Here is a 25,105-nt window from a genome sequence, read left to right on the forward strand (position 1 = left end):
ACATCAACAATGGAAGTTTACTTGCTTACCTCCAAAAATGAAAAGCGAACAGAGGACTGCATGGACTGCAGGGGCTTGTTGGGGTTGGGCTCAGGCTCCTTGGGGTGAGACTGCAAGTTAAAATAATGTCATCTCTAGTGAACAGAAGGTTTAGCAAGAGTTGCATGTTTTAGTGTAGGACTTATGAAAGGAGTTTCGGTTAGAACCAAAACATGACCATCCTCCTGAATGAAGTGCTTGACAGTAGCCACACAGGTTTTGACTTAAGATGAAATTGATTCAAATAAAAATAAGTATGAGAACTGGTGTTGATGCATGTGCTTGACTACCTCAGGCTTCTTCCAGGAACAATACTTGTGTACAAAGTCTAAAGAGGGGTGAAACATGGTAACTTTTTTTAGACATCTAACCAAACAGAATATGTAAATTTGGGTGTTTTTTCCCTCTTAAAGAATCTTGGGGGGGCAGGGGTTTAAGTTTTTTATAGGCAAATCAGATTTAGCAACACAAAAGGAAAACTAGAACTAATGATAAACTTCCACCAGCAATATGAAAATTGTAATAAAATTTTCCAGTTTGAGAGTCTAAAATTTGCACACTTACTGAAAATTAGAAGTGCTCCAGTTAGCCTCAATTTCATTATGGAATGTTTCCTCACAAACACTAAGTTCTTCTTCTAGGTAATCAAACATGGATATAAACAATTCATCCATAAAATCGTTACTTGAGCATTTGACTTCAAAGGTGTCTTCAAGAAGTTGCCTCAGGTACATCTCCGTTCAAAAGGTTTCTCAAAAAAACAGCTGGCCACAGCCAGATTCAGAAATGCTCTTTTAAAATATACTCATCCTATCATATGCACATTTCCCCATAAAACTCACAAGAAAGCTTCTTTTACAAAACATGTTTATAGCATGCCTCTCACTGCAATTTTGCTTTAGCTATCTGTCAAAAAAAAACACTCTGTGCAGACTGAGCAAAGGCAGAAGCTTATGGGGACCTTTTTCAGCTCATCTTCATAAAGATCTGTTCTGTTTTGTACAAGATCCTTGCAGCCAGCCAATGCTAGCACTCCTGTCCTGTCCCCAGTGGAGATGCAGATGGCCAATATGCTAAGCACAGGTAAGGTCCATTTTTTCAATTGTGTAACACTTTGCCAGATATTAATACACTGCCTTCCAAATCTTTCAAGGTGGGCACCTGATCCAGTTTTTTTCTGAGCATTTCAGCAGAAAGAGTACTACTGCTTTTAGTACAGATTATGAATACAATTTCAACATTGTACATTTTTGCAACTTTGTCCTTTTTGAGATGCCTTGGAGAAGACATGAAGTTTGGCAGGGACATGCACACTGAGACAAGGATGGGCCCGCAGGTAATTTCTGACAAGAAGACTGTGTAGGAGTATATTCCTCTCAGGCTGCTGGCTGTGCTTTCATAGTCTCTGAAGGAGGTGCACAGAAGAGCACTAGCAGCTGAGTACAAGCTAGTTTGGTTTTAACTGCAGACTACCTGTGCTAGCACAACAGTATCTTTGAGCTGACAAGATCCAGTAAGAGCCAATGGCTCAATACATCACTCTGAAAATGGCGAAAGTGAACTCAGGTTCATACCAGCCAGCCCATACAGGCCTGCAGAAAAAGGTGTGGATCAACCGGCAGATTTCGGCTGTTCCACTGGGGCAGTCTCTGTTGTGTTGCACCGCACTGACCTGCAACAACATGCGCTGGATGGATCATTGTTTCTGTATGATCAGTACAGTACAGACTTGTAAAAACTGCTTTTGTATTTCCATGCTTTATCTGCTCCATCTCTTCATCTCCACTGCAGCAGAACTGGTAGTTTATCCCCAGCTGTCCCCTTTTTGTCCACCCGCCAGCTCGGGCCCTGACTGACTGTAGGCTGGGAAACAATCCTGTGCTGCACAGTCGGTGCTTGCACTGCACTTCCTGGGGCACTGCAAGGTAAGATGTGGAGGAAGGCCATGCAGACCACCACCAGCCTCCATCAGGATCAGTAGCAGTGAGGGGAAGCTGGAAGTGATCCAAAGATAGTCCAGGTGGAGGGAGAAGAGGGCTGGCACCAACTGGCCAAAAGCACAGGGCTGCAGCAAAGGGAGAGCAAGGGGACTACTATGGAGTAACAACTGGGGACAAGGAATCTACTAAAGCCAGATTGTTTAAAAGGAGAGGAAAAAGCCAGCTCTGGCATCTAATAAGAAGAATATTTTACCTTCAAAGCCCACACTGAGATCCCTAATTCACCTTGCTATGAACAAATCCTAGAAATACTCTATGACAAAGGGCATTGCCCTTCCTCTACTGGACAGCTCACACACAGCAAGCATAAGTCCTACACTGGCTAGTAGCTAGCTACTCATACTTTTCCTTATTTTCACTACTGTAACACATTAGAGTCTCAGTAATGGCACAGACTCTGAGGGCATCCAATATCTGATGTGCTAGTACTTTGGATCTAAAAATTCCCACTGAGCGATGATACTGGTGTGTAAATCCAGTTCTTGCATAGAACTCACTCTTCAGCTTTGCTTTTTTAAGACCTAAGAAAACCTGTTAAAACAAATTATCACAGTGCCTGACAACCCTGCTTCTTACACTTACTAAATTTGGAATGCTTTATTTTGGATTTAATATTCTTTCAAGGAGCTTTTTGCAAGTAATGAATATAAAGTAGACAGACGGTACTTGTTTCTCAGGGAGACAACATAATTCTAGTCCCAACATTTAAACTTTACTGAAAGAAAATTCATGTGACTCAGGGTGAGAGGAATAAATTGGATTTTTCCCCCCCCTAGATATGCTGTTCTTTTAATAATTGCAATTAACAGTCTGGGAGACATGATTTAAGTCTGAATTGACTCAACTCTGGCAAATCATGAGAGAATGACTCTATGGAAATCATTATGTGTCAGCAACCAAAATATGGCATTTTGTTTTCTCTACAGGTAAATAAAGTTCAAAAAGTAGCAAGTGTGATGATAAAAGTAATTCAAATATATGGAAAAAGGAAATATATCCAGACAACATTTTAGGAAAAAAAAAGATCAATACTGAATTTAAAATATAACTATTAATGTTATCAGTATTAAACATTTTGAAAATATGGCAAAGTAAGTGGAATTATGTTAGGTTATTGGGAAAAAGGAGGAAGCAGTAAACAATTACTTCATATCATAAAAACACAAACATACATTGAAAAACACGAATCCTTTTTCATCCTTTGCAGCTAGTGATGTTACTCTCACATGATGATTACATAATTCAGTGAAGATTGATTTAAAAATATTTCAATTGCCACATCTCGAAAGAAGTATAACTATCAATTATTCATGGAAACCATTTTAATGAAATCTTTGATAAGACCCCTCCTCCAAAACTCATGAGAAATTAGTAATGCTGTTTTTTTCAGAAAAATATCTAGAGCTTAGCCTGCCCACAGCTAAGACACAGTATTCTTACCAGAACATGCCTGACTGAAATCCAGAATTTCTCAGACATTTCAAAAATGTACTTCTGGGGAACCAGTATGACATTGTTCCTTGGAATAAAGTGCTCTGTCACCTTCACGTGATTATTAGAATAAACTATTTGCTATGCTCCACACTTACCTATAGCCCTCTCTTTAACACATGGCAGATGCCAGAGATAATACCTTTCATAGCTAAATAACTTTACCGCAGGCATCTGCAGCATTGAGGGTTTTGTTGGGTTTTTTTAATCCAGCAAGAATAGGGCAGTCCCAGGGAATACTAAAGGATCTGACGTAGCCTATCTATTTACCTAGATAAAATTAGCAAGTTCTCATGGCTGTAACATGCATACATACATGCCTGACATGTCAGTGTAGATCACAGGTACGAATGTATAGAAATATATATTTGGTTTTGACTAACATTTCTGGGGTAAATATATGATGGCTTTTATGAATAAAAGACTACACTTACTATACATTAAAATTACACGTGTTCATTTAGCTACTCTCTAAATAACTGAAAGCACACAAATTAGTTAATCAGTTTTAAGCAAGTATAAGTAAACACACTGCTAAATTAGGTAAACATACTTACTGCAGAAATTATCACGATTCCTCCAGAATGTCAATACAGGTCATTAGTGCAGTTACGTATGTAAAATATGCCTTGTTCCTGATGAATTTTCACAAACAGTATTTTTATAACGCTTTAATCTCTTGCAGTGCTCTCTATTATTCAGCACAGAAAGAGGCCTTTCTAAAAGGCAGCATCAGGATAAACAAACAGCAACGGAGAGCTGAAGAGAAAGACAGACACCATGGCCTACTGACAGATTCTTCTCCTACAAGCTGACAGGATGCTTCATGCACTGAGATTCAGTAACTTTAAATATGCAGAAACGCTTTCTTTCCAAACACACTGCAATATCCTGGCTCCAGGCTCACACATTTGCTGAAACCAACTGCAATGCATTCAAAACGTGCTCCTTCAACCTGGAGCTGCAGTGCTCCCAGGCTGCCAGCATAAACGTATGTTAAAAGCTCCTGACTGCACAAAAGCCAGCATCATGCAGAAACCATGAAAATATTAAAGACAGACAATACTTACTCCAAGGTCAGCCCTGGAATTTGTAGCCTTTCCCGCTGGGCTTTCATTGCTGTTATGTGTTACCACACTCTATTGTAATCATGACACACATTCACGGGCAGCATTCTGGCGATGACAGAGAGCCAAATGAACCACTATAAAGGAATGGACTAAGGATCTCTTGGGGGCGGGGGGAGGACCGCAAGTTGGGGTCCTTCCACCTCTAGCTGTCACGAAGAGCCGCAGGCTGCCTCTCTCAGGTTAGTGGCAAGAGCACGCCGCGCCGCTTTAGTGGAGCGAACGGCACCTTCAGTTGTGCACACCAAGTAATTCATCCCCGGAATTCCGCAGCACCAGCCACTGCGCCGACACACACACACGCGCACACACACACACACACAGACACACACGCACGCACACGTTGCACCTCGGAGGATGCAGTGGTCCCCCTTGCTACGCCAGCCCACAGCACAAAACAGATGCCATGCTTCACACAGTTTCTCTTGGCAAATGTCCAGCGTTCGCCACCCCCTCCCATCCTGCCAAATAGGATTGAGCCATCTTCTTTAAGTCACATTATCCCCCTTCTGTGGTAAACAGACAGTTTCTGCAGTAAAGAATAGTAAACTGCTGAAAGAAAAGCAGGCTGTTCTTTAAGGGAGAAAATTAATTGCCAAGGCTTTTCAAAACAAATATATTCTTGTAACAGAAAGGTTAATACAAAAGAAGTCATTGTTTGGTTCTGTCACATCTGCACCTGAATTTTAAACGGATATCATCTATAGTTTATATTAAAGGTGAAAGCCAAACCCAGAAATTGTAGAAAAGTCTATTCATTTCAGTATTAAAGGTAGGATCACTTAAACCACTACACAACACTTCATATAGACAGTTTAAGATCAATGCTGCTATGGGGGATTTTGGTTATAATTTAATTATATTCCTTTTTTAGGTACTCTCTTTTATTCTGAGATTACAATTTTAATAAATATATGCTGTGAATTGTTCCATGAGGAGTAGTATTTTTTTCAATGCTCTACAAAAGAGAAGAAAAGTAAAGTGCAAGTACTTATTTTTAGTAATTTTAGAGGTAGAATATTTTATCTCACCCATCTACTTTTCCTGTACACAATATAATAAAGTCTATCACATAACTTTAATTTTGCTAGAGCCCTGGACCCACTCTGTGGATGGACAACTCCTACAGACTAACTAAAGGACAGGACCAGATGAAGCTGCTGCTTTTTGTGTCCTTGGCTTAATTTTGGAAGACATTAACAAGTTCACAGGTACTAGGTTTTAGAGACAGAGGGAAATCTTCTAGTTATGGAAACCGCTGAACTGGATTTGGTGAACTTGATTGTTTTTTCAACCATACATTAAAAAAGAATAATTAAATTCTCAATTACATCTCTTATATCTCCTACACATTTCTACTGGAAGGTATTTTAAATTTATGTTATTTATTATCTGGAGCCTTCATTTAAAGACATTGAAAACAAGCCTAACGTATACACAGAGCTATTCATTTGAATTTTTAAAACATAACAGACACCTGGATTGTGAAGGTTAGCTTGAGGTCCCAGCAAGCATCCTGTAAGCAATTTTGGAAAGGAATTTGTAAATTCTCCTACTTCCCAAAAGAAAAAGAAGGAAATCGAAGGACTTGAAAAATACAGTACAAGAATCAACTGTCTAACAGTCAAACAACTTTGACACTGAAGCTGGTGAAGCTGCCATGCTTTTTCATTATTGAGTTTGGAGACAATCACTTAAGAACAGAAATTCAACAAGAGAGAAGCAGAGTATGGGGTACTACAGCCACAGGTTCCTGGCTCTCTCCTAGCTGCCAGGAACAGGCAGCTCCCTCTTCCCCGTGCTCAGCACCTCTCAAAACAAAATCTGTTCCCTTAAAAATCCTTTGATAAAAATATCTTTTGTCTTTGATAAAAATACTTCTTCAGTTGCTGGAAAGTTCTGTTTCTGATGGAGAAAGAAAATTTTGACAGGTAAACTGTGATTGTGTACAGACATTTCACAGTTTTAGTTAAGCCTTTAAAGGATGCTCGAAGGGCTTAACTTTGTGGATACCACCCTTTAGTTTGGTGCTTCATTCTGTTAGCTGTGTAAGCACAGCTGTGTATGCACACGTAGCTTGCACCAAAGTACTATTTTATGTTCTGTAAAACTGTTAACTTTTGGTTGAAGGCACGAAGAGTAGGAGACAGCAGGAACACCTTGAGGAGGACTGCCAACACCCATGAATCAGGATGGCACTAGAACTGTTTCTGTAAACAAACTAGCAAAAGGCCTAGCTCTGGAGGTGAAGGTATGCTTCCATCAAGACTGCAATACAAATTTTACACACTACTTCCATAAGGCAAATGTTACTGCTGAAGTGAACAGAAGTCCACAACAAAGGCACTTGTTTTTTTGGTTTTTTCCTCCACATGCAAAGAAATAGTCTGTTACTACTAAAGAGTGCTTTGTGAAACACAGCAGTTGAGCATTTAGTGCATTTTACCTGCAGGAAGCCAATACCAGCAGCTTGTCTTGTCTAAAAACAAAACTGCGTGAGACTGGCAGTCATGTACAGGCACTTAAACATAAACAATTGCATCCAAGGGCTATTTTGTGACCATGATAAATCTTCCCTGAGCTGACTTATGCAAGCACCTCACATTACATCAAGGGTTAATTATTCTAAACTGAGACTGAGCTGTAGCGTGACTTCAAAAATTCTTTTTCAATACATTTTGCATGATCCAGACAGAAGTTCAGAAAATCATGATTTACTGAAAAAAAGAGATGAATCCATTGTACAAGATCAGTTTTTTCTCACTGTTGCAGTCTTACAGTTTTTGCAGGAATAAACTGGATCTGCTTCATGCACCTGGGGGCAAAAAACTGCAGCAATTAAACTAGATAAAGCCTCACAAGTGAAAGCTGACTTCAAGCTTGATCAAAACATCTGTTTGTTCTTAATTTTGCACTGCTTAGATTTCATCTAACCAACACAGAGTTGAGGAAGGAAGTGAAAGTTAGCAAGAAAGATTATTGTTACTACAAAAGCTGAATGTAGATTAACCTGAAAATACTGGCAGATGTTGCCTACACTGACACAACTTCTGTAAAGAAAACGTCTCATCTAGAAAGAATTCTAAACAAAAAATCACTCACAGCACTGAAGGGCTGTAAGCATTGTATTTCTTTGCAAAAGCAAACCCTGGTCTCCTCTTACCTAGTTCAAGAGCGAATTTAGAAAACAAGATGTAGGAAAACATGGCTCAAATTATTCATTTATGTCTTTACTGAGGTCTCTCTGGTTTAGTAATCTCAGACACCTGGTTAAAACCAAGCAAAACCAGAAAAGCACAGAGAAATGTTTATTTCCTTGAAACACAAACCAGAAAGACATTACTTCCATAGCACAGTTATTAATGTTGTATGCTTTCAAAGTCCCTCTCTTCTGCAGATGTTGACTATTCTTGCTTTTTCCCATTAAATAATGGTAACACAATAACACCATTAACAATGCAGGTGCCACTGGCTTTCATTATTCTGTAACGTTTAACAACAATTACACTAATACAATTAACAAGTCAATGCATCCTTTGGTTCTGCAGGCCTCTTGGCTAATGCTTTCTAAAGGTATTCTAGGGTTAGTAATCAACTCTCAAAGAATAATGACCTTTCTGTCATAGTCCTTGAACAACAGATTATTTAATCTGAATTTCTGTCATCTAATCTGTTTACCACACCAATTCACACAATCATGCATTTTCAGCAAGCACAGCTGCTTCATTGCTAGCACCACAGTTTATAAAGTTCTACCAGGAATGATGTCTGCATCCTGTGTTGAGTGCAACACTGAAGTTAAGCGCAACACTGTTTCTTGGCATCAGTGAGATGCAAAACACAGCACAAGAGGAATTGAGTGAAAAATACACACGCAATCTCTTTTTACAGTCTTTCAACACAGCATGCCAGGGCATAATATAACTGCGGACAAAAAAATAGGCTGAAATATGAATCTTCCCATTTGTTACCTCTGCCTGAAGTCAACAGACTGACCAACACAATGTGTAAAAAGCAAACATGATGCTTTAGCTATCTGCCAGAAAGCAACAGAAAGTATTCTTCATATTGATCTAACTGGCCAGTTTATTCAGGATTGTTTGGCTACTTTCTACTTTTCCCATTAGTATTTGGGATAGGTCACAGCTAAGGAAGCAATACCAGATGGAAAAAACAACCCCTTTCCTTTGATCCCTGTCTGGTATGTCTCACTCACATGCTCAAACTCACAATAATTGCCCAATTTGTAATTGCAAGGAATACTTCATCTTGGTCAGCTTACATAAAGAGCAGGAGGTGAGCTGTCCTGTCAGTTTCCCTAGGGAAAGGAGGAAGTGGATGCCAATGACAGAAGGTGTCAGCATTCATCCACACCCAAAAATCTCAGTTTGCACAATGGGCTCAGCATGGCATGGAGAAATAAAGTCCTTGTCACCGCAGGGCAGTGGGTAGATTTTGGTAGAACCTGCATGTCCCTGTATTCAATACATGCCCGCATAGAGCACTGTGAACTCCCAGAGTACGGGCATGACTGTTGGGTATGCCATGACAGAAAGACATACTAGACAATTCCTTCCAGCCCTAAGTCCTGTTAACATTGTGGATCTATTGACATTTAAAGGCATATCCATAAATCTGATTCCAGTAAGCAATTTACAATAACACATTTTATTAATGTGTCACTGGAGTATGCAGTAAAAGACTAGGTGATCTTGCAAAACATGACAGTCTATTTAGAGCTCTAACTCATACAGTTCTGCAAGGGACTTGTTTTAAAATTACAGTTCTAGAAAACACTCTATTAAACTCAAATATATTTTAATAATTTTTTATAAATTCGTTGTGTTTTCTGCTGATAGCTTTATGGTATTCTCTGTATTGCTAAAAAACAGAATGGATCAAAAGAATGTGTTTATTATCAACGTTAATTAAACATTAGAAATAACGGAACTGCTCTAAGTTAAGCCAGCAACCGGTTGTCACAATGAACATGTCAACTAAAACCATTGATGCTAAAACATTGCAGACCAAAGGAATCAATAAACATCCACCAGCCAAGATTTGGCAAAATCTCTTTGCAACCTCATCCACCTCCATTCCTCCACAGTGAGTTTCAACAGGTACTTTTAAACTTTCCCTACAGCCAGGACAGTCTCCTTGTGTGTAGAAAAATGCATTTTAGATAAAGCAGGACTCATACCGACTGGTCCTGCAATTTTGATAGCTCAGAAGACATATAAAAACAATTAATGTATGTGGCAAAAGAATGAGAGAAAAAGCTCCCTATTCTTTGTCTAAATATAATCTGAACTGTTACTATAGATGACACTAGTAAGAGGTGTTAGAGGTGTTAGCAATCTGTTAAGGCAGCCCTCCTCATATTCTACCAACCAGTACCCCATCTCCCTTGAGTAGGCAGCATCATTTTCACACCTGCCTGTGCAAGCTCAAAAACAACATGCCATACAAAATCAATACAATGGCACAGCATGCCCTTTGCCAATGTTTTTTAAATGGAAAACTCCCAGAGCAACTACTTCAGATTTGGCCAATCTCCCACCATATTTCACTCTTATACTGTTAGAATAAAAAAAAAATTAAAACAAAAATTAGAGAGCAATAAAAATAGTTCAACCAATCCCATCTCTTGTCAACAGACATTAAACTAATATTAAAACGCTAAAAAGCTTGAGAAATTACATGTTAATAATAATTATGATCTCAGACTGCACTGCCTTTCATGATAAAAAAAGCATTAAAAATTAGCGGCAAAAATTGATCTACTTTGTGAAGAGTTCTACATTACACAAGGTTTAAACAGTTGTTCTTTTCAAAGACAAGGCCCTTGTTACACAGGGATAACCCAATCCCAGGCTCTTAATGAGCATTTGTTCATTTGGTCTTCCTTTAAGCTATATTCCAGTGCTAACTGATGCCATTTAGCTTTCCTGTATGTATTTTTTCTTCAGAAGAATGAAAACATAAAAAACCTCAAAGACATAAAAGACATCTATGGAACTGTTTTTTAAGATCATGATGGTACCTGAATATCTCCTTCAAAAAGTTAAAGCACAAATTCATAATTCCACAGTCCAGCTTACAGCTGGATTCTCCCAAAACCTTACACCCATCTATCAACAACTAATACATACCTACAGAGTTGCCAAGCTCTATTCTGGCTGGTTGATAACTGATTCCTTGTTAAGACCTTATCATGCACATGAATACATATATGCCTGCAGAAGAGGCTTCATAACAATTCTGTAAGGCTACCCCATGTATGCTTCAATTTTTATTTTTTTTTTTAATTCACCTTCTGGTTCTCTGTCATTAAACAAACGGGTATGCAAGTGCTCCAAATGGAGGTGAGCAGCTGAAAGAGAGCCATCAGTCTTTCACCAAAAAGAAACAAAAACAAACAAACAAAAACTTTAAAACACCAAAAACAAAACAAACAAACAAAACAAAAAAAAACACACAAACCAAGAAACCCAAGAAACAAACCAAAAAAATCCTCAAGAAGTTTGAAGCTTGAATCTTTTTTTTTGATCTGTCTTATGCTTACATAAAGCCCTATACGCATTTCCACAGGGAATTCTGTCACTACAGACAAGAACAAATTAATAATGTAGTCCATTATGAGATAGTATTTTCTTCCATCAAAGTAGATACTTAGTATATAGAATCAAGTTTCAGCAGAAAGTTTGAGCAAATAATCCCACGGACATAATGACCATTTATAAAGAGCGTTAGAAAAGTCAAGTGGTCTTATATTCTTCCCCAAGAAAGGTCCATTATACCTATATTACTCCTATTGCTCCATTCAGATGTTTGTCTCATCTTTCTTAAAACTGATAGGGATTTCACAACACTCCCAGGTACACACTCCTCTGCTGCATTGTTTAGACACTGCTTCAACCATGTCTGAGATGAATCCCCTTCATACAATTCAAAGACATTACATCTTACTGTACACCCCAATAACACAGAAAACACTTTTACTTCCTACTCATGGCAGATGTTCCACACACTGGAAGACTTTCATGAACATCCCTCAGCCTTCCCTTCAGTAAAATAAATAACCCCAGCACAGTAAATATTTTTCCATATACCATGTCAGATTTTCCAAGCAGCTGAGAGTTGTCATCTGTTTCCAGCTGATTGACCTCAATACACAGCACTCCAGTATAAGGCCTTATAAGTTCTTTGTGGGATAGAACTATGCTGAATGCTTTGCAGCTCAAAATATCAGCTTCCCAGCACAAGATACCCACTGCCCTCCAACAGCAACTGTGGTATCTTAAATCCCACAGATCACTTCTGAAAACTAACGCCTATTCAACTATCTTGTGTATCTGCAGAATTTTCTGCAGGAGTAGAATTTCTATTTTATTTGGTATATTTTCTCCACCTGTCAGAATGATTTTGAAACCCCATACTGTATTTCAACATACTTGCATTCTTCCCAGCTCGTTGTCTGCTGCAAACTTCATGAACATCATCTGTTCTATCACCTAGGTCACTAATGGAAAATAATGACTACAACCAGTCAACCAGGATTATTACACCTGCAGCCCAGTGCTATCTCCTGCTTAGTGTTTCTACCCTATAAGAAGCAAAGCAAAAGGCTCTTGAAAGTGACAATATCCCCAGCCCATGCCTCCACCCCATCAAGACACATTTGCTGGTAAGGCTTACTGGTAAAATTTTACTCTTAAAAAAAGCCAGCAAAGTTCTGATTTATAGAGAAAGAACCTAAAATCTTTCTTGATTTTAGATATATGTGGGTATATTCTTGGTACTTCTGACAGGCAAGTCAACCATAAAAACAGCCATATTTTTAAATGCAAACAGAAACATTTTAGATTTTTCCTAGCAGAATCTAGGAGAAAAGCATTCACAAAATATGACAATGATCTGTAAAAGCTAATTTTCAGCAGCATTTCTATGATATTAAGAAGAATCACAGAACAGCTGAGGCTGGGTTTCAAGGCCATATCTACACATGAATATCAACATGGCTGATTTAATCCTGTTTCCATCACATACTGTGTTGAAGTGCAGTATGTGTCCAGTCACCTGATGGCGAAGTAGTAACACATAGCAGAGGGGAAAAAAGCATTCCCAATGTCTATATTCCATGCACAACTTTCACAAAGGCACAAGAGAGATTTTCCACTCAGGTTAGAACAGCAGGAACTTGCTTGTTTACAGCAGCACACTCAGCCCCGTGTCAGGAGCACCTGCGATAGCATGTTTGTCTCAAATAGCATGCTTGCCTTCACTGCTCAGGGGCATGACCACACTAAACATTCATGAGTGAAGCCACTGGGATTTCAGGAAATGTGATTATATGCAATTACACTGCCTTTTGCACTGTGGCAGTCAACACACAATGAATATAAAGTAAGAAACTCCCTCTGTCAGCCTTTTAGACTCACTTGCTCCCTGTGGCAGTTATCTGCTACCCTTTTCAGGCAAGCACGACAATAATGCAGATCCACTTATCCCCAGCACCCTTTCTGACCTTTTCACATGCCTATGAGATCTGCAGCAACATACCTCATTAAGCCTCACAGGTCTAAGCTTGACCGGCTTGCTAGGAAAAAATGTGATACAGAAGCAGAAACCCTACAATATTTGGGAGAAAAAACAAGAGGATAGAGATGGCAGAGCAGAGCAAATAGATGTGTGCTTATGCCAGACTGGCTGCTGCCTTGACTCAGTGAGCAAAGACTCATTAAAGACTACACAGAGGCAGAGCTCTTTGATTAGCCCTCATGGAACAGAAGGGTATCATGTCAATACAATATTTTCCTTCTCCAAACCTACAAAAGAAGAGCTCCGTCCTTCCTGCCTCCCACCTTCCTGCCGCCCATGCTTTTGGCTGCAGTAACCTACTCAGTTTCTGCAAGCTCCAGTCTTTCGGTGAGCCATCAACCCCTCTGCAAAAACCTCTGCATGTGCTGCCTGCCCTTCAACTTACCCCCAGGAGCCATCACCCATCCTCCCACACACAAAGCATTTGGCAACCAGGTTCTTGGCATGCTTATCCCCATATGAAAACTACAATCACAAAGTGAATTCTGCAAGCCTGAACCTGTATTAGGACCTCTGCCCCAGCTCTCCACTGCTCTACCCCAGAGAACATGCCTGCAAGGAAGGCACTTGGCTTAACACAAAGGCTGAAAAGACAAGGGGGAAACCTCCAGCAAAACAGGGCATGCAAAGGACTGCATTCAGTCAATAAAACTTTGAAAGACTGTAAGCATGATGCATAACTCCCAGGGGGAAGGGAGGCAGCAGATAGTAGGGTGGAAGGAAATTAGCAAGATCCAGAAGTTTTAGACAGGGACAAAAGTGGTGGTGGGGCAAGAATGACCACAGCCACAAACATTATGTTTACAAAATATAAAAGACACAGCCAGTACAACCTAACTATAGAGCAGGGACACTCCCAGCTATGGCTAACAGAGGCCCTGCTGCCAGGCTGACTTCTGTCCGCTTTAAAACTTTCAAGTCTGTCTACGGACACATAACTGTAGGTAACAAATACACTGATGTCCTTTATGATAAGCAACAGTACAAGTTTAGAATACTAACAGTAATAAAAAATGTTCAAGTCTGTATTTCATGGGAAAGAGTTAGGGGAAAAAATACTTCCCTCCTCCTTTGAGACAAAACAGAAATGGTTCACTGGGATTTCATCACTGCTATTCATGACATCTGTAGAAAGTCAGCCTATACTTTACATAATGGAATGGTAATAATATCGAAAACTTCAAGGGGAAAATCTGGCAGAATGCCTAACTGAAGATGCAAGGCAGGCAGATCCCTGATGTTCAGCAACTGCCTCTTTTATTCTGAGGGTGATATTTAGAATACAGGTGATACTACTAGCAATAGAGGAAAAAATATATTGTCCAGAAAAACCTGAGTGCTTCTTTTCTTAAGGTAAAAGCAAATATTTATTTGTAGTCAATACCTCACCTTTAACCCCCATCAAAAAACAAACAAATAAAACAAAGAATCAAAAAAACAATTTAAAAAATGGGGAAAAAACCAAACCAAAACAACACAAAAACCAGACTCTCATTACAATTCTTTAAGCACGGCACAGGTTCATCAAGCCATCATGTACTCCACTCAGAGCCCCACCAAGACTCCAGTCCTACAGACCCTAGGTAAGCGTCTGCACAGTAGGAATTACACAGTCTCAGGAAGCTCCCTCTGTAGATTAAGAAATTATTCAAAACTTTGTAGCATCAGTGGCAAAATAAAATCAATTCATCAATACAGCATACAGCAGCCTAGATCATTGCAATTACAATTCATCTGGACATTGCAACTCCTTTTGTGACTAACATTTTTTTTAACAAATTTCAAACACTCCTTAATTGAATAAAAACAAATTTCCTGAAATTAATGACACTGGGGAAAAAAATAGTGAACAAGAAGCTGCCTCAGTATGTCAGGTTTTCAAGGTCTAGTATTAGAAATTCAAGCTGTGCTGACTAGCAGTGATGTTCTTCTGCCAGTTTTCTCAATGCATAAGAACATTCTCAGGAAGTAGAATAAAACAGGTGGTTATATGGTCATTTGTTCTTTTTGTGTATGTGATACAGTTCTGAAACTTTACTGGAACAAAATCAAAGACAAATAGTTCTACCTGCTGAGAATGCAACTTCTATTCACAAAACAAACAAGAAGACACAGCCAATGCTGATTTAAAAATGCTTCTATACATCGATCACATTTGCCAATGCCAGACAACTATTAATCACACAACTACTGCACTCACACACTAAGTTACCCCTAGACCCCACCCTGATACGCACAATCTGTGGATTTTATCCACTTACATCCTCTTTTTTGATTTATTACATCACGTGTTAGATAAAAGAATGATCTGTTTTAATGTAATTGGTCATGTCTTTTTTCAGTGAAAAAATTATGTATACTATGTTGAAGGTATTTTAAAGCTTTATAGTACCTTTTTACTGGTAATTTATGCTCACCCATTTTTGTGTGTGTACATGTGTACATCCTTGGACAGGGATGTGTAAATGCCATCAGGCATTCCCTGTTTCATAAGAGGATCCGTGTGCTTCACAAACAGCAACACTTAATTCTGATCAAATTAAATCTGTATTTCTGAGTCTGGCTTAACATGAAGCACAAGTATCCTCCTTGATATTACAGAATCACAGAATATTGTGAGCTAGAAGGGACCCACAAGGATCATCACATCAACTCTTAATTGAACAGCCCATACAGGGATCAAATCCATAACCCTGGTGTTATTAGTACCATGATCTAACCAACTGAGCTAGGGTTAGGGTTGAAAGTGTTTGGTGAAAATAAACAAATCAATAAAAATATTCTATCAAGATATAAATAAGCCATCCCCATTGTAGCAGTGTGCAAAAATATACTCCTATTCAGTTTTCCAATGGACTTGCAAAGTGGGATACTAACAGCCAATCAGGCTAAGCTTATATAAAGTCTTTTTGCTGCTGGAGTCAGCCTGAGAGAAAGCTCCCATCTATTCATTCTGCCTCCAAGCCACCGCTTCCTGCTGCCAGAAAGAAGCATTTGCACAGTTGGGGAGTTTAACATGCTGAAGAAACTGCATGAAGCTAGTTGCAACCTGGATCAATTCTGCCTGTGTCCAGAGAAAGAGCTGAGCCAACACAGCCAGGGGGTGCTCCAAGCATGGAGAAGCTCACTTGTCAGCCAACCACAACTCTTTATCTCAGTTTATGCCAACTATGACAAGATTGCTCACCCCTGAAATAGCTCTCCCTGTCCTGTTTAAAGCTGCGTCCTTGGCATGACACTGGGCCTGAAGCACCAAAAGACAGTGTGAGATGTCCCTGCCTGGAACTGTTCAGGACCTCTAGATGTCAATGCAAACGAAAACACAGGACTTTACACATTTTGAAATTCAATCTTATGTCAACATTTATAAAATACACAAATACAGCAGTCAACACAGCCCATGTACATAATTCCACAGCTACTGCTAACCTCAGCAATGTGAGCCCTTTTAATTAAGCACTATTAAAGTAATTTTAAAATACCATTGTCTGGGTTGGCATGGCCGGGTTTTAGTAGCAGGGGAGCTAGAAGGTGGTAACTGGGAGAAGCTGCTAGAAGCTTTCTCTGTGTCTGGCAGATCCAATGCCAGGCGACTCCAAGAGAGACGTGCCGCTCAATAAGGCTGGGCCAATGAAATTATGTTAACAGTTCTGTGGTAACAGATTTAAGAAGGAAAAAAAAAGTTATTGCACAGGTGTAATTGCAGCCAGAGAAGAGAAGAACAGAGCGACAATATGTAGCCACAGATCTCTTCATAGAGAGCAGGCAGGCGCAACTTCCCAAGGAAGTTCCTTCGCAATTTCCTGCAAAAAGCAGCAAGGAATCTCAGAGAAAGAGAAAACAATTCTTATCTCTATTTTTTATACCTGTTGTTTTTGCGCATGTGGAATGTATTAGGAAGATTGTTTACCTGAAGGGACTCAGTAATTCAATGCTGGTGGTGGTTGTTTATGTTAATTAACTAATCACTCGAAGCTGTGTTTTGACTGTCTGGAGACGGTCACAAGTTTTTCTTTAGTATGTTTTTTTTGTATAGTATAGTATCTCTTTAATATAGTATAGCATAATGTAATATAATATAGTTTAATAAAGCAATTGTTCAGCCGTCTGAATCAATGGAGTCAGATGCCAGTCACTCCCAGACGTTGGGGTCACCCTGTTTACAGTAACGATATGTGAGAGGCACAGCTCTGCAGACACCAAGACTGAAGGAGGGAGAGAGAGGAGGGGCTTCAGGCACCAAAGCTTGAGGCTCCCCGGAGACCATGGTGAGGCAGCTGTGCCCCTGCAGCCCATGGAGGTTCCAGGGGATGCAGAGATCCACCTGCAGCCCCTGCAGGAGACCCAGGCCAGAGCAGGTGGATGCCCTGAGATGAGGCTGTGAACCTGTGGGAGGCCTGGGCTGGAGCAGGGTCCTTGTAGGACTTGTGACCCTGTGGGCAACCCACACTGGAGCAGACTGTACCTGAAGCATGGCACCTTGTGGAAAGAGACGACACTGGAGCAGTTCATGCAAAACTGCTGCTTATGGGATGGACTAACGCTGAAGAAGTTCATGAAGAACTGTCTCCCATGGGGGAGACCCCAACCTAGAGCAGGGGAAGGACTCCTCTCCCTGAGCAGCAGCAGAAAGAATGTGATGAACTAACCATAACCTCCATTCACTGTCTCTCTGCGCCACTGACAGGGGAAAGGTAGACCCTGAGTGAGAAGGATGAAGTGGTGTGAGAAGGTGTTCTTAGCATTTATTTTACTTCTCATTATGCTGCTTCTTTTAGTAATAAATTCAATCAATATTCCCAATTCAAGTCTGTTTGGCCTGTGACAGTATTTGGTAAGTGATCTCCCCCCGTCTTCACCTTACCTTACACATGAACCCTCCACTGCATTTTCTCACTTCTGTCCAGTTGCAGAGAGGAGTGACAGAGAAGTTTTGGTGGGTGCCAGGCACCCAGCCAGGGTCAACCCACTACAACCATCTGCAGAAACCTAAGCACTTCAATAACTGGATATGATTATGCTGACAAGATGCTGTTCTCTACTACACTTCAATAAAGCCTCAGCAACAAAAGCACACTAGCATCTCAGTGATCAGCTAAACCAGTATGTATGTGAATGCAACTGAGGTGATTGAGGTGCAGTCATTTTTCAGATTTGGAGTAAACTAACTAATAACATTCAATGTCAAACATCCTAGCAAGAGTAAGCAAGGTCAAGTTCCAAGAGCCACTTTTTGCTCCGGCTAAAGTGAACAGCAGTTTAGCCATTAACTTTAACTGAGGTAGTCTTGTACCCACACAACAGTTTCAGGTTAATATAAAGCACAAAGGACACCAAAAGAATGCACCAAAAATCATTTTCTTTAACTGTTTTTCTCTCTGTCACTGAAATACTTAAATAATTAAATACTTGTCAAGAAATTAGTTTTCTATTTTCTTGACTTTTCTTACATAATGTGTTTGCTTAATGTGTACCATAAGATTTCTCATGCATCCAAACCTAAAACAAGAGACTTTTCCAACACAGCAGATATCCTATTAAGTACAGACTTCTGGTATGCTCTTTGAGCCAGAACAACAAAGCACTTCACTGCACTTTCCCAGCAGTTACAGTTTCAGTTATTCACATATCTCACCTACTATCACTAAAACCTACACAGCACTATCAAGTTGAAATCAACTAACCGGCCTCTTGTGCAAGGGTACAGAGTTTTACCCAAAACTGACACAAATAATCTACAGATCATCTTGTAGTATTATTTTTGAAAGAAAGCAGTAAGTGAACAGAGTTTGCTTCTTAAGACATCTTGTGATGCTCTTATCCCACTTTCTCAACAAGTTACTAATACAGAATGAGAAATTAGACAGATGCATATAAAAAATACAAGCTTTAAAAGAAACAGCTCAAAACCACTGGAGAGTCAAAGCCAAGGTATAGAAATCTAAGCAAAGCACAATTGAACTCAGCATCTGAGTACATATTATTATAAATAAGTAACAATTTATATAAGAATATATAGTCTTTATTTCCACAATCAAAATAGCAGCTTAACAATCCTATGCATTTAGTAGAACTCATCTATTCTTTTTTCCTACCTTCTCATCCAGGACTGTTCATGGAGCTCCATAAGCATGACAAGTTTCTTTTATATTATTCACAAGGAAAGCATGTTTCTTCCTTGATTTTTAACAAGAAAAATCTTCAATAGAAAACAAAACCCTAAACTTAAAAACTTTGCATCCCTTTGGAATTCCCTCACAACAGCTTCTCTAAAAGGTCAGCCTAAAAATGGTGACTGCACAACCCACAGGTTTTCATTTACATTTTTTTATTTCTTTGTATGTATTCTCAGGCAGAAGAGCAGCCACATTTAGCCTCCATTCTAACTGCCCTGAAAAGAAAACTAGTCTACTGTAAAAATACATACTACAATCTAAGCACAATAACGAAAAACTTCATATACTTACAAACTTCCTCTTCTTGGAAGGCTCAACTCTTTCTGCAACAGAAAAAAGTTACAATGTATTAGCAATAAAAAAATTCAATTTGAGGTGGTCTTTTTGAGACAAGTACCACAATTCTCTCATCCCATCAGTAGCAGAGAGACAAAAGTGGTATATTGGGACACTAAAAGATGTTACATGTACCACTTTCCTTTCTTATTTGAAATATTAACATTAGCATTAGGAAAAATCTATACCTTTTTTTAGCACCAATATTAAAGTATTTCAAGCAATAGACAGATCTTATGGAAAAGCCTTACAGTCAGCTATGATGCACTGGTAACCTACTAAAACTTGCAAGAGTCACTGACAAAGAAAAACTATGTTCTTCCCAATACTCGTATTGGAAAAATATCATTAAAAGCGCATGTTATGTTGTAATTAACAACAAAAGCTGTTAATAACAGGATCACAAGGTGAAAAGGTGACCACTGCCACCAAGCTTTCTACACAATATTCTTAAACCCAAGAAAGATTAATTACATAATAGTTTGGTCCACAATAAATAATTATGATTTATTACAATCTTCTGCAAAGTACTAGCATAATGACAGAAACACCCACAGCTTTTGCTAAAAACAGTTAAATAGTCAGTCAAACTACAGTTTAACAGGTAAACAACTTTTTATGGGATTGACAAGATAGCCTGCAAGTCAAATGGAAACTGCAAAACAAACATTTTTCTGTTATTTTAGTGTAGAAGAAAGCCACAAGATCCATAAAGCTTTTCCCATCAGAAATAAGCAAAATATATATACCATAAGTATATATTATCATCTGTTGCATAAATCATAGAATAACTGAGGCTAGAAGGCATCTCTGGAGATCCTCTGGTTCAACCTAATCACAGCAGAGGCAATTGCAACATATTACTCACAACTACTCCCAGTTGGATTTTGAACATCATTTTGAACATTTTGCAACGATGGACACCCATAACCTCTCCAGACAATGTGTTCCATTGTTCAGCTACCCTCACTTCTTCTATTTCTCACATGAATCTGAATGCTACATTAGTTACACATTATCTTTGCAATCATGCCCAGCAGACAGAATCAACTGCATTCAAATAAAAGGACAACTTGTCTGACCTAGAGGATACACAGTCAAGATACATTTGAAGGACATCATCCTTGTTGAAAGATAAGGTTGCATATGCGTGTCCTGTGGTGACTTTATGATGCTGAATTGCATCCCCATTCGTCTCTTTAGCCCAGAAAGAAGTTTTGCACCTTTAAGACTGGTTTTGAAAGCAAAGTGGATGAAGAGAAGTGTGGAGCTTGTTTTCAGACACTGCACTCACTCCTCCACATTCCTGCTCCTGGACCGTGTTGTCTGCTCACAGACGGCACAAGAGAGCTCTCCTTTGCTTTTAGTTAGTTCTTAGCTAGCTGAGGCAGAGAAGTTCCCTGGACTGTGGTTTTTCTTCTTCTTGGAACTGTTTAAACCTGCTGTGGACTGAATATCCAGAAGAGCACCTGTGGCCCACTGGGCCAAGCCGGGGCTGTGGCATTTCCAGGACCAGAGGGACTGATAAGAGACTGAGTGAGCTGAGCTACAGCCCACAAAGGAGACTTTCTGAGTTTGTCATCTCTTCAGATTGGCAAGAGGCTTTATCGTTTAATATTGTTCAATTTTTGTGATGGTGAATGCTTTGCCTGTTAAATAAACAGGTTTTTTCCACTTTTCTCCAAGAAAATCTTCTTTCTGAACCAGCTGGTGGAGGGCCCACTTATATGTGCTTTCTAGAGGAACCCCTTTTGGAGGTTTTCTTAAACCATGAAAATGAGAAAGTTCAGCTTCTGTGGTTTGATAAAACTATAGGTATCAAACATATGAGAAATGAAACATATGAGAATACAATCAAATGGACAAAAATAGTTCAGCCAGGCACCTTAGATAAAAGGCCATAAGGGAATGAATAATTATGTATTCTTTAGAGAGTTTTAAATGGTGTGCAGTAAATAAAGCCTGGGCTGCTAACTGAATGATAAGGACTAAAATATCAAGTAGCAGCTCAATTCCTGAGTACCGCCCATCCTGTTCACTGAATGAGGAAGGAAAAAATAGTGTGAAACAATGCAATTAGACATCGTAATGCAAAGGCATAGGAGAGCAGGATTAGGGGCCTCGGTAACAAATTCTCGTACTTCCTAGGAAGTTCCAGCAACTGTTCAGAATTTGCATTTTAAAAAAATCTTTTAGCATAATGTGTGCTTACGTACAAAAGACCAGTTACACCTGCATACAATAATGCATTATGAAGCTGAGTAATTCCCCTCAATTTAAAATGTCACATTCATCATGAACAAAATGTTACTGCAAGTTAGAACCCACGTACTTCCCTTTGTGGTTTTTTTCTTTAATATTTACAGTGTCATTGTGTTCTATTTCTAACATGCAACTTTACTTGTAATGGTAGGCACTATCATACTGTAATAGACAATGCTTGTGGGAAAGCTGCCAAATGGTATGAGCAGGAGTTGTATATGGGTTGGAGTTGCAACATGTACTTTAAATTTATTTCCTATGAATGTGCGTGGGGTTTTTTTTTGTTGTTGTTGTTGTTTGTTTTATTCAATCAGAGTGTTTTGGCTGTAGTTTATCATTATTACAGCAGCGCAAGTAAGAGACACTGGTTTCTGTAGACACCTGAAGCCACATTAGTCTCTTGGCACATTTCATGCACGCCATGCTGAAAAGAAGTACTGAAATAAAACAAATATCCTTCCTGGATAATATTTCTATCCTCATTTTTCCTATCTATTACATCCCTGATGTTAAAATGAAAGGTCACTTCTCTCCATGCTTCTCCAGCTGGAATACCTCCAAAAAAAAAAAAAAAAGTAACCTAAAATGTAGTAAACTGAAGCATGTTTTTCTCCCTCAGATCACACCAAATTATTACTGCCCCTGCATGATTTTTTTGGTGTTACTTAGGACTCATCCATCCCAAAGACTTTTCCACAGCCTGAAGGAATTAACAGATTATTGGCTGTGTCACTACAGACTTTCTCCCTCCTGAGAAGGCTCACCAACATGATGTTAACTTTGCAATAGTACAGCACAGCTCCAAAACTGGCTCTATACAAAACAGGTGGGAAAAGCATAAACACACTCTACATGGGGCTTAGGTCTAGCTTATAGCTTAGAGAAATCATTTATTTCCTAGGTATACAAAATATTATTTGTACTAAAAAGTTAAAGACAACACTTTTACCCTGCCTCTTCCAGCGGTTTTTTCACAGCCACTTTAAAGAGGGACAAACAATACCAAACCAAAAGTCATTCAGTTCTTCAGCCTTGCACCGCTCCAGTTCAGATCTCAGTTGAACTCCAAATGACCTGCATCAGCTTCAGTTTTGTGGTACATCAGTGTTTCATTTCTGAAAGCCTCAGTAGAAGACCCAGAAGACCTGTCTGCCCTAGTTCCACTGCTCAGCATCCAATGCATGCAGACTGCTGAAGGTAAAACTTAGCAAGGTCAGGACCTTCAGATCACATACTTAGCAGGCAAGCACCTAGGGCATTAAAAAGAGAAAAAGGATGCCTTCACTACGACTCTGCATGGTTCTCAGTCACCAGCTCTGCCCCAGAGGATCCCACTGTGCTCTTCTGCCCTTGCCCTACATGTAATCCTCCTCTGGCCAGTTCAAGTTGGGCTGGTTTTAGGGCTGTTTCATTCCACTGCAATAACATAAAGCAGATTTAATGGACCAGAGGCTCTTGACCTTGAGGCCCTGTGTGTCTCAAAAACTACTGTCACAAAATATAATAAACCTTGCCTCCAGTTTAAGAGATCCGTGCAAGCTGTGCCAAATTGCTGCGATGTAGCATTAAGAACCAGTATATTGAATGTAATTGCAGCTGTCAATCATTTCAAAGTCTCTACTCTGTGCATTTTACTATCAATAACATGTTTTGACAAGAATAATGCTTTTTGATTATTTCAATAATTATGATTCCTCCCCTGGTCCTACACACCTCTAAGATACTTCAGTATGCACAAGTTCAGTACCTTCAAACAGTGCAGATATTCAGCCTTATAAACAGATCACACTGAACAAATAAAACACAGTCAACTTTATTCTGGGTCAAAGCCTTCATCCTACTACCCAGAAATATGGTTTAGAAAAAAAAAACAACAACTAAATAGATCTGAAAAAAAGAGGTGACTTAGAAAACACTAACTTCTTCACATTCCTTTTAAAGATTACCAGCAAGTTAGAGAAAATTTAATATATTGAATGTTGTCCCCTATATGCAAGGAACAAAAAATGTCATTAACTTATTGCTTGTTACTGGTTCTGTTTTAAACAACTAGTAAAAAGTTGCAATATTCATAAACTTCATAACCAAAGACACAGCTCATATTGTTAATACAAGGTTGATTTTGCAATCACAGTAAATCTGCTTCATCATCCAACAACTGCAATCTTCAAATATTCAAGAAGTCTTTCAGAGTTTCGAGTTGCTCATAAAAGTGGTCTGGAAAAGTACACCTTTTCAAAACAAATTTCAGTTATGCATTCTTCAGCTGGTGAGGTGTTAAGTAAAATAAGATTAATACAAGGAGTTGGGGGTTTTTTTAAACACTGTTGCTCTACCCATCCATCATAAATTGTAAATATCTGACAGCTTTCTGGTAACCTTTGTTAGATCTTAACAGCTTAAAATTGTAACATTATCACTGCATTAGGAACAGCAGGAAGGAAAAAAATCAGTAACGGCACACATTTCACCTTCTTATCATCATCAATGACAGCAAGACTTAGTGCTTTGAGGAACGAATTTGAAGGATTTCTTTCTAAGTAATTACTATGTTTTTGCTGAAGATAAACTGGGGGATGACAGCAGATCTTGCATTTGGATGTGGCAATAAGAAAATAAAACAGTGCAAGTGACAAAGTAAAGTATTGTTTCGATCTATCAGAGAAAGGTATTACACTGTGCAAGAGCTTTTTACAAGCTAATCTTGACCTCTTTAGAAGATTAATATATCAAGTCATTGCACTAATCCATTCTAAATACCTTCTAAGCAAGGCAGTGGCAGGTTATGGTGTTTAGTTTATTGCTTCCAACTTTGCCAGCATTTGGTTCTTTTGAATCACAAAGCAGTGATGTCTGTGTGGAGACAGATCAACCACACCAAATGACAAGTGGTAATGTCTCACAGCAAATCTGCATCTTCTGCTCTAAGTTTGTTTCTCTGGCAAAGCTGTCATTTGTTTCTATGACAACTTAAAGTGTTTCCTGGTTTCAGGAATAATAAGCCTTTGCCTCAGAAATAGTGTTCTATTAACATTAGGGTGGAATTTTAGGAGTGGCTATTTACCCTAAAAAC

The 25,105-nt window shown here is 39.1% G+C and overlaps 1 protein-coding gene across 6 annotated transcripts in view; it reads right to left on the reverse strand.

The window, feature by feature from the left end:
- Positions 1-25,105, reverse strand: part of MAST4 (microtubule associated serine/threonine kinase family member 4) — a 281,672-nt gene that overhangs the window by 126,211 nt on the left and 130,356 nt on the right. For 3 of the 6 annotated variants that reach the window (XM_059836509.1, XM_059836508.1, XM_059836512.1), the window contains 2 exons: positions 19,726-19,757; positions 30-110 (listed from right to left, as the gene is read on the reverse strand). In XM_059836509.1, coding sequence (XP_059692492.1) covers positions 30-110; positions 19,726-19,757 — 113 coding nt within the window. The remainder of the gene's footprint in view (positions 1-29; positions 111-19,725; positions 19,758-25,105) is intronic. The other 3 variants (XM_059836511.1, XM_059836510.1, XM_059836515.1) reach the window with 1 other exon arrangement.

The sequence above is a fragment of the Haemorhous mexicanus genome, chromosome Z, assembly GCF_027477595.1.
Source record: "Haemorhous mexicanus isolate bHaeMex1 chromosome Z, bHaeMex1.pri, whole genome shotgun sequence".
Taxonomy (NCBI): Eukaryota; Metazoa; Chordata; class Aves; order Passeriformes; family Fringillidae; genus Haemorhous; species Haemorhous mexicanus.